The 19,557-nt window shown below is 49.5% G+C and overlaps 1 protein-coding gene across 1 annotated transcript in view; it reads left to right on the top strand.

Moving 5' to 3' along the window:
* The window catches only part of Galnt14 (polypeptide N-acetylgalactosaminyltransferase 14), a 227,044-nt gene that overhangs the window by 152,182 nt on the left and 55,305 nt on the right, over positions 1–19,557 (top strand). Inside the window, exon 3 of the mRNA XM_005073577.4 lies at positions 13,664–13,762. Within this exon, the coding sequence (XP_005073634.2) occupies positions 13,686–13,762 (77 nt within the window). The 5' untranslated portion in view covers positions 13,664–13,685. The remainder of the gene's footprint in view (positions 1–13,663; positions 13,763–19,557) is intronic.

Genomic DNA, 19,557 nt, shown 5'->3' with positions numbered 1-19,557 from the left:
AGGTGGACTGGGACTAGAGGTCAGAAGTGCTTCAAGCGGCCACAGCGCCGAGAACAGAGGGCCATCTGCTGCTCTCAGACCGAGAGTGGGCGCCGTCCTCGCTTCCATGTTAGTTCTTACAGTTTTGGCAGAGGTTGGGAGACAAAGGCAAATCACGATTTAATGTGCTGGATCATTAAACTGTGCTTTCAGATGCCGGTTGGTAAATGAGTCCACGTCTGCCTTGTAGAGCTGAGAGAGACGGGAGAGAGTGAGGGAGAGTTCACTGAAGATGACTTCTACGTCAAGTAGTCTACTAATTATTCTGAAGTTGTAGCCTTTTCTGGAATTTAGACACCATTTCTTTTATAAAATGATGATGGTAGATGGTAGGAATACATATATATATATATATATATATATATATATATGCAAACTTAGCAAAGGTTTCTGTAATATTTTTACTTTACTCACACAAAATACCCAACATCTAGAAAGCATTGTCTGACACCAATGTTGATATTTTAAATTAGGTAATATGCAAATGAAAGTTCAGTGGCTACTTAAGGAGGATAGTGTTTGGTACAAATAAATTCACAATTTAAAATTTTCTAGAGTCACACTTTGAAAAAAAATAAAAGAAGAAAGCAGAATTAATGTTGTTTATTTCAATAAATAGATGTCAAATAGTATCATTCCAACATGTAATTGATATAAAAAAAACAAGCTATCAAGATTGTTGACATTCAAAAAAAAAGATTGTTGACATTCTTTTTCTTTGAAATCATGGATTTATTCTATACTCGCAGTTTATTTCCACTCAGTCTGGGCACAGTTCATATGCTCAGTAGTTGCACATGTGGCCGCACAGGACCTTTCTAGAGAGTGTGAGCCATAGTCCAACGGGATTCAGTCTCTTACATGAGGAAGGATTGTTTATCTTTTGGGGGATTTTGGCAAGCGTGAACATCCTGCCTTTTAACCAGGCTGGTGTTTCCTGAGCAACAGAGGAAAACCAAGAGCACACCGGGAATTATCCCAGGTGTTCTCGCTGGCCCCACCGCCGGCTGGCTCCAGCTCGAGTTACTGTGGCCTGTCTTCTAACTCAGACTCTGCGTCAGTTGCTCTTGCCTGCTTGGTTCCTGCATTCCTGGCACTGGCCCTGCCTCCCCTGTGCTGACATCACCCATGGCTTGGTCAATGGCATTTTCCCTTCTAGACCCTGGGTACCCCTCCTGCTGCTACTTCACTTGTCTGCACACTCACCCTTCAGACATGCCTTGTTTACCTACTGTGCTTAGTCACCACGCTAGGTGCAGAGTTACAGCCAAAGGTAAGTCTTTACTTACACTGCCACCACGGTCAGTAGAAGAGACAGAAAAGCAGTTTCACAATGCTTGGTAGTAAATTACAACAGTGGCGTGGATGTAGAGTCCCAGAAAAAAGGGGGGGCCCATAGAACAGTGGTTCTCAGCCTGTGGGTCTCCACTCTCACAGGGGATGCATATCTGATATCTTGCATATCAAATATTTACACTTAGATTCGTAACAGTAGCAAAATTATACTTAGGAAGTGGCAACAAAATAATCTTATTGTTGGGGGTCAGCACAGCATGAGGACGTGCACTAAAGGGCCACGGCATTAGGAAGGTGGAGAACCACCGTTGTAGAAGAGAGCATGCATTTCACATACACAAGAGAGGGATGGGTGCCTACAGAGATCCAGGATGCCCAAAGAGCAGGCGTGTGGCTGAGTTTGGCTGGAATATTGAGGGTATGGCAAGCTGTTGTCAGAAGATCCAAGGATGGATGGTAAGCCATGGTTAGGTGTCCCGGCTGTATTTTGTGACTAGTTAGGTAGCACTGAAAGTTACAAAGCCTACAGGTTTAGGCAGGTCACTCCAGCGGCTGCAGTTCCAGCGAGTTGGAAGGAGACAGGAAGTTGCTGTAGTCATCTGGGAAAGCCAGGATGGGAACACAGAGAAACAGCCAGATGGAAAGATAAGTAGGATGAATTGCCGAGCTGGTTTAATTAGGGGGAGAGGGAACCAGGGTTAGAAGTCATTTCTTGGGCTGGGGATGTGGTTGATGATGAGCTGGGGAATACAGTCACATATGAGAGGCTGAGAGTGAGTGAAGAGCTCCTTCATGGGATGCCTGGGAGATGGTGCCCACTGGTAAGCTAAAGCCGGGGTGCCAACAAGCAGGTGGGCAACGGAGGACCCAGAAAGAAGGAAGGCTCAGAAGTGTATCTGTGTGGAACAGCTTCCGATGAGGGAAAGAGGGGGAAAGCCAAGGGGATATGGCTGTGATGGAGACAGCCACGCTAGGGCCGTCTCACCGAGGCCGAGGGCAGGGCGCAAGCCAAGGACTTCACAGCATGACAGGCAAGATGGCGGCTGTGAAGCTGTCATTTGAGTTAGCGTCATGAAGAAGCAATGGGGACCTTGGCAGGGGTATTCTCGAGGAAAGGGTGGTAAAAGAGCCCTTGGCGGCCTGCATGATGACACTGGTAGCTGATGGCATTGTAGGGATGGGGCGACACCATATGGGTGGGGACTGTGTGTAGTGTCTGATAGGTCCTCTAAGCTTAGATGCTGTAAAGAAGCTGAATTAGTAAAATGAAAGAAAAAAAGCTTACCTCTGCTGCACAGTAGTCACCCTGGGTAGGCCAGTCTCCTGTTCTGACTGTCCTGGTCCTCAGTTTCTTCATTCGACAAAAAGCTGGAGGCAGTGATTCCTAAACTAGTCAACACCACATACAATTCTGTTTGGTGTAATCTGTGATAAGTTTTAGCAAATCAATAGCTGTATCTGAGTTTCCAGAATGTAGGAACCTGTACGTACTACAGAAGCGGGGGAAGGGGCCAGTGCAAGGGAGCAGATGTGCTGGGTTTTGAGGGAGAAGTTTGGGTAACGGGGAACCCCTAAAAGTCTCAGAACCTCTAACGGGTCCAGAAGTATTATTTTATAAAGCTGATCTACTCTTTATCTATTATCATCTGCCAAATCCTCTTGGTCCTTGTCAACTTTATTCATCAATCGTGCAGACATGTCCCAGAAATACTGTCCAGCAGCTCGCATTGAAGGGGCCAATTAAACAGATGATTTCCAAAGCCCCTTCTGGCTGGATATTACAAAATCCCATCAGATCTTTGGGGGTGGGGGTGCAAAGAAAAGTCTTCCAGCTATTGGTGGAGACTCGAGACCACAGATACTGAGCCAAAGTGAGTCTGTGCCCTATGGTCTTATACCCACTGCCTACTTATCTTCCTAGTTTGTCATGACAGACCCCATGGGGCTCTCTTACCTTGCCAGGAGGCAGGATGTTCAGACCTGATTTCTGGGATCATCATTCTGATCTACAGCCTGCAATTAATCAGACGGTGGAAATGGCCTAGAAGTGTCAAGGCATAGATTTTCTGGGAGATCTGATGCTGCTGGAAGTAGATATCTAATACACCCAGGCGGTGCTGACATCCTCCAAAGAACAAGAAGCGAAGATCCATAGCTGGACGGGCAAAGAGACTCTGCCAAGAACGTAGTGGCGGTCAGATCCAAGGAATGAGGAATGCATGTGTTGGCCCAACTAGGACGACCCGGCGACCATGTACCCTGCAGAATGACCTGGTGCACTGAAAAAGATGCTAACATCCAGGAGAGCATTTCTTTTCTTTTTTGTTTTTAACTTACAATTCTGCAAAGGAATTCAGCTTCGATGCACTAGGGCATCCACTGTGTGAAGCAAATTCACTTCCATCATTGTAGGTGGTCCCAGCGAGAAGCGAGAAAACAATCATTCCAGGTGGCCCACAACTGTCAATTTCAGTGCATGCAAGACTATGGAAGGAACATCTTGAATTGGGAGCCTTCCTTTGGACACAGTGAAATTATGTCCAAAGAAGGGGAGGGAAGGAGAGAGGGAGAGGGGAAAAAAGAAACAAAGATCATTCAAATACTAATTTTTCTCTGTATGTAGAAACCCCGAGGCATCTCTTACTCAGTATTGTCTTGTGAATGGAGGCCAGCAGAGCATGGATAAAGGGTCCCCCGGGGACCTGGACCACAGTGTGTTAAGGAGAGACAGAACAGGATGTAATTCCATGGTTCTTCTTCCAAGTACTCAAGGGAATTCGTGTTTTATCTAGGGGAGCCAGATGATGATGATGATGATGACACTCCTCTTCCTCCTCTTCTCCTTCTCCTCCTTCTAATGCAGCCAAGGGTGCATGTATTAATCCATTTTAGTATAACAGTTTAGTATAACACCAAAAGGTTATGGCCGTGGTTCTCAACCTGTGGGTTGCAACCCTCACAGGGGTCACGTATCAGATAACCTGCATATCTGATGTTTACAGCTCATAACAATAGCAACATTACAGTTATGAAGTAGCAACGAAAGTAGTTTTATGTTTCGGGGTCACCACAACATTGAGGAGCTTTATTAAAGAGTGGGAGAATTAGGAAGATTGAGAACCTCTGGGTTGTAGCTTAAACTGACATTTGCCTTCTCATAGTTTCCGTGGGTCCGGAATATGATGTGGCGTAAGTGGGTCCTCTACTTCAGGGACCCTCCCTTGATGCCACCAGCGAGTCATCTAGCACTGTTGTCACCTCAGAGGTTGGCAGAAGGAGAATCATCCTTCACGTTCCCTCACAAGACTTTTAGTGAGATTTGGTTAGCGACAGCCATGTATGGAGCTCTGCAACATGGTGGTGTGTTCTCTCAAAGTGTGTAAACCAGGTTCTTGTAACCTAGTCACAAGGGTGAGAAATAATTTATCCCCATTTTCTCCATTTCCCTAACACTGCAACTAGAGAGGTAAAGGCAAACACAATCACATAACTCCAATAAGGGCAGGACTAACTTCTTGGGAGATCGTTGTGTGTGCCCAAGGGTGCAAGCAGGTGGGGCGGTGTAATGTGTATTCTTTTCCCGCCATCTGCCTGGGTCCCGCCGCTGTCCCTGCCCCCAAATAACACACGAGGATACTATATTAATTATGAAGTGTTGGCTGTTTGCTATGCTTTCTTAATGGCTAGCTCTGACTTAATTATTAACCCATAATTACTAATATTTATTTTTATAAGGGCTTATCTTTTGGGGGACACAGCCTCATGTGTCCTCTCTTCCTGGGATCACATGGCCACTCCCCACTCTTGACTACATTTCCCAGAATCCTCCTTGACTCCTAGTCCCACCAATCTTGCTTCCCTATTGGCCAACGGTGCTTTATCAACCAATCAGAAGAACACGTACACAGAAGGACTTCCCCCATCAGGTTGGGATGGAACTGCCATCTACCATCTACCATCCTTGTCACCCATTCCAACACTTTTGTAAAGAGAAGCCTTTTTCTTGAGAGAAGCCTTCTCACCAGCCTGGTTCCAGAGCCGCATCAGTCCCAAATAAACACACAGGAGGCTAAATTAATTATGAAGCTGTTGGCCTTGCTTGTTTATTACTGGCTAGCTCTGACTTAAGTAATTACCCCATAATTGTTAATCTAAGTATTTCTCTTACCGGAGAAGTTTCCGGGCTTCCTACCCCATGGCGTTACATCTCGACTCTCTGTACGTTTCTCCTTCCCAGAGTTCTCCTGGACTCCTAGTCCCACCTATCTTGATTCCCTATTGGCCAGACAGTGCTTTATTGACAAATGCACAGGACTTCCCCCAACACAACCCAGGACAAGCCTCAGAGACACAATGACTCCTCGTCTCCTTTCCCGTCACCGCTAAGCAACTCGCAATGCCTCGTGCATGAGGAAGACGGATGAAGGGAGACAGCTAGATTCGGGACCCGCTATCCTTCCTTAGACATACTCTGTTCCTCTGCAGGGAGTCAGCAAGTTTGGCCCACCAAGGGAATGGGCTATGCAAAGAGGTGTGGCTTGGGCCTTCTTTAAAGCTGCCGACCACAGTGACCAGCCAAAGTCCTCCGCTAATTGCCAGCCCGCTTTCACCTACCTTTCCCCTTCTGAGTAGACTGGGATTCGATAACATGCTAAGCAATTAAAATGTACCGTTGTAACAGCACGGCAACTCTTAGTATCATTTGAAGTATCTTTTATGAGAGCAGGGACTTCCCTAACACTAAGGAAGAGTAGCTGTTGAGGCAAGTAGGAGCGGTATATGTTTATGCGGATGAACAAATTAGTCTGCGTGTGAAATCCCAGTGAAACTGACATGAAATAAAAATTTCATGCCTTACAGTGTATCTGCGTCACCCATGAAATGAGATTAAAAGGAATTTCTGATTTCATGCTGCTCACACCCTCCTGTGATGTCTGCTTCTTGCCCTTCTAAAGAGTCAAGTGTCAACTTGGGGGTCAGCCACAGAGTGGGCATTTTGTAGTTTGTGCTCATCTCCTTCCCCCCCCTCCTCCTGAGATCAGATGTCCTTCCACGGAAGGAAGCTCTGAGTGGATTAGGCATTCTTTGCTTGGAAAACGGTCTGATTTCCAGGATGAGTCGCAAACTCGCTGCACTCTGCTCTGGGAACAATGACATTCCGGGAAGTCTCTGGTTCCAAGGCTGACGAGCGCCCTTTGCCTGCCTTCCTCATCTGGAGAGCCACATGCCATGTCGGAGACAGAGAAGAAGGGACAGTATCTCCCATGGAGTGGTGCAGGGAAGGCGTTTGCTACCCCACCCCAACCCTACCTGCCTGCCCTGGAGACTCCCTTGGGCACACACACTCTCTCCCAAGAAATTAGTCCCACCCCTATTGGGAGTCACATGCCTGTGCCCTCCCTTTATCTCTCTGGCTCTGAACTTAGGGGAATGGAACCTATGGAGGTAAACTGTTTTCTCAAACTGGGACCAGCCTTCTACAGAGCAACTGGGGGTGTGGGGGCTAGGGAGGAATCCAGTTTGTGTTTGGGGTCAGATGCATGGGAAGCATTTGACTTGCAATGGACACACCGTCCCGACTCCGTGAGGCTCTCAGCAGGAGCATCTCTTTTGGGGTACCCCCAGAAAGCCATTTCCTCCTCAGCTACCCATCCCTGCCCAGTGGCACAACCTGCTTTTCCCTCCTAGGCAGATCTCTGGTTTCTAGAAGCTATAGAAACTCTTTTTGTTTTCTGAGTGTAGTTTGGGTGTGGGCATAAGTGTGACAAGGCACAGAACAGACATGAGCAACACCCACATAGGTCTGTCTTGAGGGTGTTATACATGGGATTAGCCCCACACATCTGGGTCTAGTCCCTTCCACTAGCTTCCCTGAGTTGCTCAGCCTCTCTGCCTGCCTCCTTAGTCTTCCTAGGCCATCATGGAGCGGAGAGCCCAGTGGAGCATATTCATCACGGGAGGACCGGAAGAAGCATGGAAGAACAGACTGGAGACCTGTTACAACCTTTAAACACCTCCCCCACGCCCACCGCAAAAACCCCACTTCCTACAATAGGTCCCCTACCTCCCAACACAGCAGCATTCCACACTGGGTCAAGCCGGCATTTAAAACAGGAGCCAGAGTGAGGGAACACTTCATGTTCAAACCGTGACAGCAGTGAACCTGGAAAGCAATAGGCACTTCCTACTGGGAACATTCTACACCTGAGGTGCTCCATAGAGTGGCTGCTTATAAGGGTTCCATTTAAATACACTGTGTGGTGGGTATTCTCACCACCACTAACCAGGAGACTAAGGGTCAGAGAAGGGAAATCATTGCTGAACTCCAACCAACTGTTTAACCTGAGAGGCCCCCCCCCCCCCGCCAGGCTATCTGATTTTTACGGTGTCAGGTTGAGTATCTCCATCCAACTCTGGCCACGCTGCCCACACAGTAGCTGCTCTCAGTCTTTCCCTTCCAGGGTGCCAGAGCCCCCTTCCCGGTTTGCAGCCATTGAGAAGCTCTCCTCTATGCCAATCTCATAGTAATGATAACTCCGTCCTCTCCGCTTTAAAGTTAGCTGGCCTGCCTCTCTATCACTCCCTCTGGTTTTCATCCTCCAGCATAAAATCCCGAATGGTTTGTAATTTATGATCAAGTATTTTCTCCCAGCATGTGGTGAGAGGATGGCCATGTGTTCCAGGGCCACAGGGACCACTAAGAGCTCTCAACTCGTTCACAAAACAGGGGTGACCATGATCGTCATCATGCTCTCCCTCGCAGGCAGCTGCAGTATTTTACAAATGTGTGGAATAAAAATGGAGGGCGTTGTGTGCATCTGTGTGCATCATTACTGTGATAACTTGACAGGCGTGTTTCTAATGTACTGAGTGTGTCATGTTCACATAGGTGTGGGGAATGGGCAAGGGCATAGCAATTCACAGTTGGGTGAGGAAGGGAGAGGTAAGGCTCCCCCATGCCCAGGGCTGGCCTCAGAATTGCTCCCTGGAAGCACCTTCAGCAGTGACACTGAGCCTTCCTAAGGTTGAGAATCCAGGAGGCACACTGAGCCTCAACTTAATTTGGGGAAATCATGAGTCTCCAATGAGTCTTTCCAAAAAATAGAGGATGCAAAACTGTTTAAAATCATCCTGGAGGAGCATGTTATTCAGGAGCTGCTGTGGTGAGATTCTCCTTCCTCAAACAGCACACAAACACACACACAGCCTGCTCACACAAGTGCATGCGTTCTCTCTCTCTCTCTCTCTCTCTCTCTCTCTCTCTCCCTCCCTCCCCCCTCCCCCCATTTCCCACAGAGCTAATGCCTCATATTCTTCCTGGTTTAGAGGATGAGCTAAGCGCTACCCCCCCACCCCATCCTTCCCACTCGCTGGTTCCTGTCTCCACTAAACCCCTGAATCTTTAATAAATTGTCAGCATGCTTTCTCGTCCATCTGCTGGCGCCAGACGTCAGCATTGGCCGCCTTCTTCATTTTCCTCATAGCCCCAGAGACCTCAGTGTTTGATTAATCTTGTAGGACCCTCCCACTCACTGTCTGGGCTGAGATTCCTCTAGGTAGGCAGCTTTAAGGACTTTTCTCATCAAGTCAATATTGTGAGTCCCTAGTGCCTGCCACTGAGCAGGCTGTGGACCAGGCCTTGGATAGCAGGTGACTGCTGTGTGGGACTGACGACTGTATGCCTAATGATGCTTGCCCTGTACTAGGAAGCGCATGGCACACTAGGGACCAGTGCCAGCTAAGGAGTCATAGTTCTGGCTTCCTCCATCTCATGCATGAACAAGGTATGTCCTTTGGGGAGGGAGCTCTGAGCCTCGGTTTACCTTTCTGCATTGACTGCTATGACCATCAAGCAGATGAAGGGTGAGTCCAGACCCTTTGGGCTACAGCAAAGGCAGGGAATATGAGCCTGAGAGTGTGAAGCACCATTTCGCTCTCTCCTGTGTGAGCCTGTGCATGACAGCAGAGCTTCTCAGCTGGCCTGCGTCCTATCCTTTGGAGATAGGCGCTTCCAGGCGCAGGAGAATACCACCTAGGTTCCTGCTGCTGCTCTGATGGTTCTGCTTGCCATCTCCAACGCCCCCCTTTCTACTCTGTGAGCTTACATCTCTAGTCAGTACACACTACACTTCCCTCAGAGGCTGGGTCAGCTGCTGTCTGCTCCTGCTTCCTTGGCACTTGCCAAATGCTTTGTGTGCATGAGCAAGCCTGTGAAGGAGGCTTGTCCTCTGACAGGAGCTTTGTCCACACTTTACAGCTTAGAGGTAAATGAAATGCTCTAGGACTCACAACCAGCTTTTAGCAAATCCAGATCTGAAGGTAGGCATTAGGCCCAGGTGCATCTCATCAACATTGATGCCACAGTCCTTGAGCTCTGTCCCTTCTCTTTCCTCTCTCATTGCCCCTCAGCCACTCTCAGTACCGATGGAGATGCCCACCAAAGACACCTTCCCAACACGAGAGAGATCCCGTCAGGCACAGCCATATATTTGGACTGATGTTAGTAATCATGTGACCGCTTGCCTCACACCTTTTGCTGCCTGTCACATCGATCACTGAGGGAGATTTGCAAGTTAGGGAGTCACCATCTCCATCGTGTGGGTGAAGCATCTAAAGCTGAGAAAATCACAGTCACAAGCAAGTAACCCCATGGCATAGCTGGACCTCAGGTACAAAGAGAGCTTACAGGGCTCAGATCAAAAGGCTTGTGCATACTGAAGGCGGCCTACATCCGAAGCTTCTGCCTGGACCTTTGTCAAGAGAGAGTTTGGACTGACCCTGCTCCACAGGGGGAGCAGGCATCAGCCTGCAGAAGTGGGCAATTTTCTCGAGGTCCCATGCTGGCGGGTGGTGTCCAGAGCCCCAGACGATGAGTCTGTGGGCTTCTCTACCCTATTTTCTTTTTTTTTTTTCAGTTTAAATTTAGATTAGAAACAAGTCAGCTCCAGGTCCCTCTCCCTTTCCCTCCCCTCCTCCCGTGCCCTCCCCCAACCCCCCATTATCCTCTACCCTATTTTCTATCCATCCTCACCTTACCATATGGGATCCAATATGTTTTCAATGGCGTCTTTTTCACACTTCAGGCAGTTAGCCTCTGCCTCTGTTCCCAGGCTTCTGGGTCACTGCACATTGATATGCCTCCCTCCCGAGCTGGCATCTCAGAGGCAAAGTAGTACCTGTGTCTGAAAGCTCTCTAATCAAGTGGCAACTCCAAATCCTAACCCAAATAACTCAAATCATGGAAACCGAGCCATGACTGCAGATGACCTCCAAGTACCTCCCCCCACGGCAAAGCCACAACAGCCAGGTGTCCTAGCAGTGGTGGCATCCACGATCTCCTTTGTCTGCCTGTTTCTGGGGGGAGAGCAGGAGGTTGCACTAAGATCTCTGGCCTTACCTCCCTTTCCATAGGCAGCCCACTCCCTGGTCTCAGGCTCATTCTTCCTGGAGTATTTATGGCTGCCCACTGCCTGGGTCTCTCTCCAAGACCATCCATGTCCTCACCAGTCCTGTAATCTATCAAGCCAAGGACCCTAATACCACCAATCCCTAACCCTTCGCCATTGCTCCTAACGAGAGCTGGGGCTCTGCCCAAAGACATACAAGTCCAGATTCTTCTCAGTAGAGGCCGTTTCCAAGCGTTTCCCTTTTTATAATAGTTTCTAATGCCCAACGAATCATCCCTGATTAAGCTGAGTGGCTTAAAATCACAGAAGTCATGGACCATCTTCACTGTGTCTGTGGGTCAGGAATTGGGAGCATCTTGGCTGGGCGGTGTTGGCTTAGTGTCCCTCATTAGGCCTCAGACAGCAGTCTGTTGTAGCTGCTGTCGCGAAAGGCCTGGCTGGAGTGAGTGGACCCACTTACGATGTGGTCCACTCATACGACTGGCTACCTGGTAGCATTGAGGGCAGGGGGCCTCAGCCACTATGAGGATGTGCCTCTACATGGATGTCCGAGTGTCTTCATAGCATGACAGTTGGCTCCTCTCTAATTGACCAAGGAAGAGGCTACAGGGCTTTCATGAAGCCACACAGTGCCACATTCACCATATCCTACTGGTTGCATAAGGATTCAGGGAAGCAGGGGACTCCATAAGGACATAACGACTTGTGGGTGAGACTCCATGAAAGCTATCTGGAAGGCTGCCACATGTCTGAGAACCGTAGACGACTGAGTCTTCTGCTGCCTCGGGCATGCATGTCCTGACTTTCTTCTTTATAACAGGGAACCTAGTATGTATGCCTCTACTCGTGGGGATGCCAACATGGACGGGGCTATGGTTCTTCCCTGGGTGAGCCAGGTAAGGTTGAGGATTCAGTCTCATCATGAGAAGTTCTAGAAGAGACAGCTTCTAAATGCCCAAACTATGAGAGTATAAACCACAGGTCATGTGCGATCGGAAACTACGGGATGCTTTCCCAACAGAAGGGACATTTACACTGAGTCTTGAAGAGTGACTGAGAGCTCCTTGAGTGGTAGCAAAAAGGAAGGACATTGTTCCATGTGGCATGAGCGACCAGAGAGCTGGAGAGCTTTGAGACTATGATTATGCAGCTGGACTTTATACTCCAGGGGCCACCTGAGGGTTTTGAGCCAGAGCAGGGTCTGGCAGAGTCCTGCGGGATGGAAGGAAGACTATGAAGGAGGGAGGTGTGACACAGCTTGCATGGCCTGGGGACACTAGAGGATGAAGAAATGATGGAGTGCATACAGAAAAGCTGGGGTCGGGTGGGCTGTGGCTGTGATGGAGATACACCTGGACACGCCACACATCTGTGTTTGCATCTTAACCCAAGAGGCAAGTTTATTGTGTGTAGCTGAACAAGGAGGCAGGTTTAGCTAAGGGAGGAGCCTCTGCAGGAGAGCAATTTCAGGTTGCTGTCAGCCAGGAAGAGGAAACTGTGGTCGATCATTTCCATATACGCTGGTTTTAGCTAAGGGGTCATTTCTCTATACACCGGATTTAGTTAATTAATATCTGTACTTGGACCAGCGGATGACTTTGCCCTTTCCCTGAGCCTCACCTGAGGAAGGTTTCGCCATTTACCATAGGTCTGAGGCGCTGGGGCCCTTGATGTGTCTGTGTGCCCGTCAGTGATACACATTCACTCAGGACTTCATTTGCATCCCACAGAGTTTCGGTATGAAGAGGAGTGGTATGGAGCAGGAGAGCCTCTGAGGTGGGACTGATTGGTGTCTGTGACGGGACAGGAAGGCCTGCAGGCCATGCCTCACCTTTCCCATCATCTCCCCATCTTACCCTCCTCCCTGACTCTTGGTTCTGGTTCTGGCTTCCCCGTGCCCGTATGTGAGGACACAGTATTGAAGCATTTGATCCCGCAAAACCATCAGGGTGACGACAAGGGACATCAGGTCTTTTAGCCCAGGACTGGAAATCTTGAGTGTTTCAGGCCCGGACTTGTGTGAGAATCTGGTTTGAAATGTGAACCATATTTCCAGGAAAATTGAAAATGCCTGTTTGTACAAATTATTACCAAGAGACTCTAGAGGGCTCAGTCAGTCCCCTCAAAGCTTCTCTGTGGGTCTCTGGGTTTCCAATTAAAGGCTTAGGAAAAAAAAGAAAACAATGAGAACAAATATCTGACCCTGTCCCCCAGTGTATGTTCCTTACTTCTCTTTTTAACGCCCTATAATAACCCCACCCATAATTGGGCCGCCCCTGAAATCAAGAGAAACAAGAGGAAGTGGGCACCCAGATGACAGCCCCCAGTGGCACTGGCCTCACTTGGAGGCTCTATTTCCATTATTATAGCAATTCTCAGGCTGCAGGATACAATTTTCACTTGAGGTGAAGTATTAAATTGAAATTGCCCCAGATGTAATGGCCATACAAAATAATCCCGGACACATGGAAGCCAATGCTTTCTCAGGGTGGACTTCATTTCTTATACTGGGGCTTTAGGGCTCTGTCTCTTTAAGTATTGAGGGAGGGAGGGTCAGGGGGCAAGGGGCCAGCAGTTAGAAGAACTCACCTCTGAAGCCGCTAGTCCCGAAGTCAGTATGATAAGACTTCTGTTGGCTTAATCTGCTTTCTGGCCAGAGGCTTGGGTAGGAAGGCTTCTTAGAAGGGCCCAGATTTTGGGCAGAGCCCAAGACTAGGAGTTTTGTTCCTGCAACTGTTAGGAAACACTGTCCTTGAATTCTGGAATCTGCAAATGACAATAGTCATTTCTGTTTAGGCTCTAAGCCTGGTTTCCCTGCCAGGTGGTAGACATTTAGTTTCAGTCATTCTCGGATGATGCCCGTGATCCCAGGCTCTCCTGTTTTGCTCCCAATGGTCTTATAGTCTGCTTTTACTTGCCAGATGCTCTCTGCTGGTGTACTGCATGGACCTTCCTCCCACCAGCATCATCATCACCTTCCACAACGAGGCTCGCTCCACTCTGCTCAGAACCATCCACAGGTAAGGCATCTTCCTGTGTGGGAGCTATCGCTCAAGCCTTCCCCTTGTCGGCCTGTGTCTGCCCACGTGTCCCTCCGGGATGTACGAGGCACTGGTCTATACCTCATGTGCTTCTGTTCCACACATGCTGATGAGAGAGGCCACCATCCCATTTTTAAAGAGAAAGGCAGATGCCAGTGGTGCCTGGTAACTTGCACACAGAGATAAAGCAGAGGAATGAGTAGCAGACCCTTTGGCCGTGGGTGCTAGGCTGTCTGAAGAGTGTGGTCACAACTGATGAATGATGCTCCTTTCATCCCCAGCCTCTGGCTAGGATCAGGACTTGAGTGTGCCCTGGACTGCTCATCTTGTGCTGCACATCTGCAAGGCTGAGACAATGGTGGGATGTTGGGGAACAGCTGTGGCCAGTCATTAACGTACACTTCCTGGGCGTCTACACTCAGCTCCACTCCTGCCTCCCGTCTGCCTCCCTGACACACTGGCATTCAGTCATGCTCCTGCTAGGAGAGGTCCGTCGTGACAAAGACGACCTGTGGCCTGCCTAGCATTTCCATATGCTCAAGTCTCAGTGCCAGCCACAAGCAAGCTGGCCCTAGAACATGGAGCAGGGACCTGACTGGGAATTGTGCCCCTGGGTTCTTAGGAGACTCTGGCAGGTTTAGGTCACCATTCTCTGGAATGACACCCCTTTCCTCTCCCTAACTCTACCCCGTCCTATCCAGGTCATTGTCCCTTCCTCAGTTTCCCATCAGTAGCCCCACTGTCCTTATAAGTTCAGACAGTAAGGACAGACTTGGGCTCCTGCCCTCAGCTGGGGTGGTAAGTGGGTCAACAGAGAGAATTGAGACTTGAAAGTCCCACATCAAGGTCATGTAGCCCAGTACTAGGATTCTGGCCCATGTCGTCTCACCTGCCTGACCAGGAAGGGAAGTCACAAGGCGGGGAGTCAGCACTGCTAGTGTGGTGTTGGGGTTTTAGGGATACAGCCAGAGCTTCCAGCACAGAGCCCAGCCTCGCCAATGAAGTACCCACAGAAACTTCTTGTTTGTTTTTGTCAACTTAACTCAAGCGAGAGTCATTTGGGAAGAGAAACTTCAAGTCTGTGGGGGGCATTTTTAAAAATTAATAATTGATATGGGAAGGCACAGATCACTGTGGGCAATGCCATCCCTGGGCAGTAAGAAAGCAGGCTGAGCAAGCTATAAGAAGAAAGTAAATAAGTATCACCCTCCATGGCCTCTGCATCAATTCCTGACTCTGGGTGCCTGTGCCGATGTCCTTTCAGTGATGGAATGTGTCCTGAGAGTTATAAGTTATATTAAAGCTCTTCCTCCCCAAGTTGTTTCTGATCGTAGTGTTTTGTCACAGTAATAGAAACCCTAACCATGACACTTCATGTCCCAGAGACACACAGTTTATTAGGCAGCATGTGCGAAGGTCATCTGATGCACACAGGGAAAAATGAGATTAAACATGAACAGGCCATCGAGAGTATGACACACAGCAGACCTCCCTCTCATCATCTCCAAAAGACAAGTCACATTGTCCCCATTCTTTCACACCTGTGTGCTTTGGCAGTGGGGAATTCTGGGTAGAGGGAAGCAAGCTCAGCAGCAGGCTCGCCTCAAGGGGACCTGCCACAGCTTATGTTCCCCTGTCACTAAATGGTGAAAGTCTGCAGTGTGGGGTCAGTGCTTCCCTTACGGGAAAGGACCCACCCATGTGTAAGAAGGAGCAATTTTACCTGCAGCCCGTGTCTTTGGTACCTGATGGCTGACTGTATTCTCTAGCCACCCGCCCTGTCCTGACACCTGTACTCAACCCACAGGCCATTTATCTCACACACAGTGTTGTGTGTCATTTCCCAACAAAACAACCACACACACACACACACACACACACACACACACACACACACACACACACACGCACGCACGCACAGACACACGCACACACGCACGCACGTGCACATGTTGCAGGTCACAACCAGCGTCAGGGTCAATAGTGAAGTAACTCTCTGGTTTGCAAATCAGTGTAGGCATGAGGAGGGGACAAGGGAAAGGATGATTTCTATGAGGACTCCATTGGCATCTCAGGGGTGCTGCTCTTGCTTCTTAGTCCAGAGCTGAGAGCTGGAAAAGCAGACGTGATGGGTTCAAGCCTGATGGGAGCATGATGGGACAGACGGTGAGAGATGAGAGAGTCACAACCTTGATGAATGGGGACTTCCTCAGTTGGGGAGAGAGCAAGCCCTGGAAAGTTCACCACGGCCATTGGTAGAGCAAATCCTTACAGGGTGTGAGACTCACGCTGTCTGCCCTATTCTTCTTGGAGCAACTGTCAACTCTTTACCTCCCATGGGGTCCGGGAGCATGCAGTGGTCCCTGACTTTGTATACCAACTCTTTTGGCCCACTGGTAATTTCCTAGACCAGGGAGGCACTTTCCCGTGGACTCTGAGACCACATTTGCCCAGCTCTGCCTGTAACAGCTCTGTGACCCCGGGCAAAGTGCGGAACCCCTCTCTCTCGGTTTTGGTTTTCTGTTCTTCCAAACAGAAACTGTGATTACTTCTAATGCCTAGCATGAGCTCAGTGGAGAGTAAGCATAGGTAGGTGTAATAGTCAGTGCTCTCTACCACACGGAACCAGTGACATCTATGATTATACAAGGGCCTTTACTAGATTAACTCACAAGATCGGGGCCTGGTGGTCTGACCATAGCAGTCTGCCAGCCGGAGAACCAGAAAAAACAAACAAACAAACAGTCCAAAAAATGGAAGCCTCAGAATGGGGGTGAGGCGGGGCGGGGGGGGGGGGGGTGGCAAGAAAGATGGCTCAGACAGTAAAAGCCTTGCCACTAAGACTGGAAATAGAGTTTAACCCCTGGGCCCCACGTGGTGGAAGGACAGAACCAATGGCTGAAAGTTGTTCCCTGACTTTCACACGAGGGCCTTGGTATGTGCACATGCACGCACATACACACGAATGAATGAATGGATGGATGAATGGATGGATGGATGGATGAATGAATGAAATAGAATTAAGAGGAGTCCAATGGCACAGCCCCAGACTAAGACTGAAGTCCCTCAAGCGCCCTGGAGACAGACACACTGGTATAAGTACAAATTTAAAGACTGAAGATGCTGGCATTTGGTGCTCATGGGTAGTCACAGAATGAGCACCCACTCAAGGCGGATCAAGCTTTGCTCTGGTGGGCTTCTCCCTCCCCGTTTTTTTTGTGTGTGTGTGTTTTTTTTGTTGTTGTTTGTTTGTTTTTGTGCCGTCTGAACTTCAGCCGTATGCATGGTACTGCATACACGTGGTTGGACCTTCCCTCTTCAGCGGGATGATCCCCATGGCAATCTTTCTGGAAACGTCTTCACAGACACATTCAGAATATGCGTTACTAATTCTGGGGGTGTTTCTTAATCCCTCCAAGGTGCCCATCAAGATTAATCACAGTAAGCAAAAGGCTGGGATCAACGGCTGGAACTGGGAAAGCGACGATTTGACTGAGTCTCCAGCCCTGATAGATAACAGCCCTTTGATGTGGTGGCTCTCCAACGTGAGAGGATGCCAGATCCTCTTGGAGGGCTTGCTAGAACATGCCTTCTTGGGCTCCGGCCTCAGTGAGTCTGGAGCGTGGCCTGAAAATTTGCATTTCTGACACGTTCCCCAGGCTGTGACGATGTTGCTGGCTCGGGCCTCAGACTTGGAGAATCAGAGTTGGGCATCGTTTCTGTTGCTGTTAGTAGCTCCAGCAGTCTTATCACCGGTGCCCACATCCCAAGAGCAACTGTCATGTGCCAGGCATGGTGCTAAGTGATGCTCATGAAGCCAGCCCAGGAAGCCACGGCACTGGAGGCTTGGTACCGACTGGAGCCTTCCTGCTGGCAAGTGGAGGCTGCACAGATGTGTGCTTGCATGCAGATCTGTCTCCCTCCAGAACGACTGCGCCCCACGGTCAGCTGGCCCCGGGTCTTCATTCACCTGGTATTTGTGGACCGTTTGATAAGACCTGTCTGTATACCGCACGGTGGAGTTCACGAAGCAATTTCAAATACGTTTCCTCGTTTCATACACACAAAAGCCTGTGAAGTAGGTCAAGTATTAATATCACCTGCTTTTACAAGGGAAAGGTAATTACAGAAGAAACGGCGGAGGCTGGGAGCCGACCCGCTCAGGACTACACAGCAAGCACCGTTGTAGGGCTTACTTGGCCCGTGAGCCTGCTTTCCCCAAACTACCCTGATGTGTCTTGGGGCCCCACTTGGACCCCATTAACTAGACCACAGAAAGCAGGGGAGTTGGAGAAGTCACAGAGTCTACCTGTGCAATTGCACAAAGGAGACAGATCCCAAAGGATTCCGTGGACCGTGTGGCCCATACATGCCAATGAGGTGAACACTTTGACCCATCCTGCGGTCGCATGAAGAAAGACGCGCGCGGCAGTGGGAGTGTGGGCAGCGAGGAGGGAGTGAGGGCAGCCAGGAGGGAGTGAGGGCAGCCAGGAGGGAGTGAAACAAGACAAGCTGAGCCCCGGGGAAACCGGAGAATCTACTCTGCAGAGAGGGAGCTGGTGGGAACCCTGGGGGGTGGACGGAGGGCAGGAGATCACAGCAGCCAAGGCTCAGATGGCAGGAGGTGGGGTGGGGTGTTAAAAGGAGGGTAGCCGAGGATCGCCCAGGCCCCTGGGCTGGACTTCACCTTTCCTTCTCCAGCCGCTTCAGGTGCCCAGAGTGCCTGCCCATCTCAGGTGCTCCCAGCCTAGAGGCACTTTGAAGGGAGCCCCACCCTCGCTGCTCCCATTGCTCTGAGGACAGGCGCACAAGTGAGCCAGGTGTTAGCAGGAAATGGTCTAATTAGCACTTACTGCTGACGATTTCTCCCACTCCCCCATCCCTCTGTTTTAAATCCTGGACATTTTTTATTCGCTAATCATCTCTCAGTTCAACCAGCTCAGAGCTACACGCGATTTACCTTTTGATGTTCACAGAAGAGAACTCTTGAATTTCAAAGAGCCGGCGGGGATTTGGGGGAATCGAATGCAGAAGCTCCAGTGTAATCAAACCTCATTAGAGGTTATTCTTCAAGCAGGGTCCCTCCTCTGTCTGCCTCCTCTCCCCTCCTAGCCTGATTAGACGGCTGGTGGCTGGGTTTGCTGTGTTTTCTTTGCAACAATCACAGGAGCAATCTCTACCTGGCACCCTGTGGCAGAGGCTGCAGCCTCCTTCCTTTCCCTACCCCCCCCACTGCCCCCACAGACGGTGACAACTGTCCTGGCTTTGTGTTGGGGTTCCTCTCTCCACCTCACACTAGTTGCCATGGTGAGAATTAAGGCTTCATAAATAAAGGTAGCTCCGGGCAAAGTTCCTTTCTCATAGAGTCAGCATCCTGCCTAGAAAGGGGGGCTGCCCTGGGTAAAGGGGGCTCAGGCAGACCTGAGAAGACGGATGCTCATAAAACCCCCACCAGCACCCACTCTGCACTCCCTTCCCTGATATACAAGGACTCTGGGTGTGCTGGCACTGCTGTCGTGAAGCAGAAACCCTTTGGAGAAGCCATGACGTCTGTCTGGAGATGCTAGAAGTGTTCTGAGACCCGCAGTTGATACTGAAACCACACCCGTGTCCCTTGAATAAGACCTCTCTAGCACAGAAGGTCAGTTCAATTAACAAATCATGAATGACGCATGGCATAGAAAAAATGGCTGCAATCATCACTTGGTGCTACGTTCCACTAAATGCTGCATACAGGCTTCGTCCTTTTTGAAGAGCCTCCTATACTGTAAAAT

Source organism: Mesocricetus auratus, unplaced genomic scaffold, assembly GCF_017639785.1.
Source record: "Mesocricetus auratus isolate SY011 unplaced genomic scaffold, BCM_Maur_2.0 Super-Scaffold_100024, whole genome shotgun sequence".
In the NCBI taxonomy this organism is placed as follows: Eukaryota; Metazoa; Chordata; class Mammalia; order Rodentia; family Cricetidae; genus Mesocricetus; species Mesocricetus auratus.
This window is presented reverse-complemented; position numbering and strand designations above follow the sequence as displayed.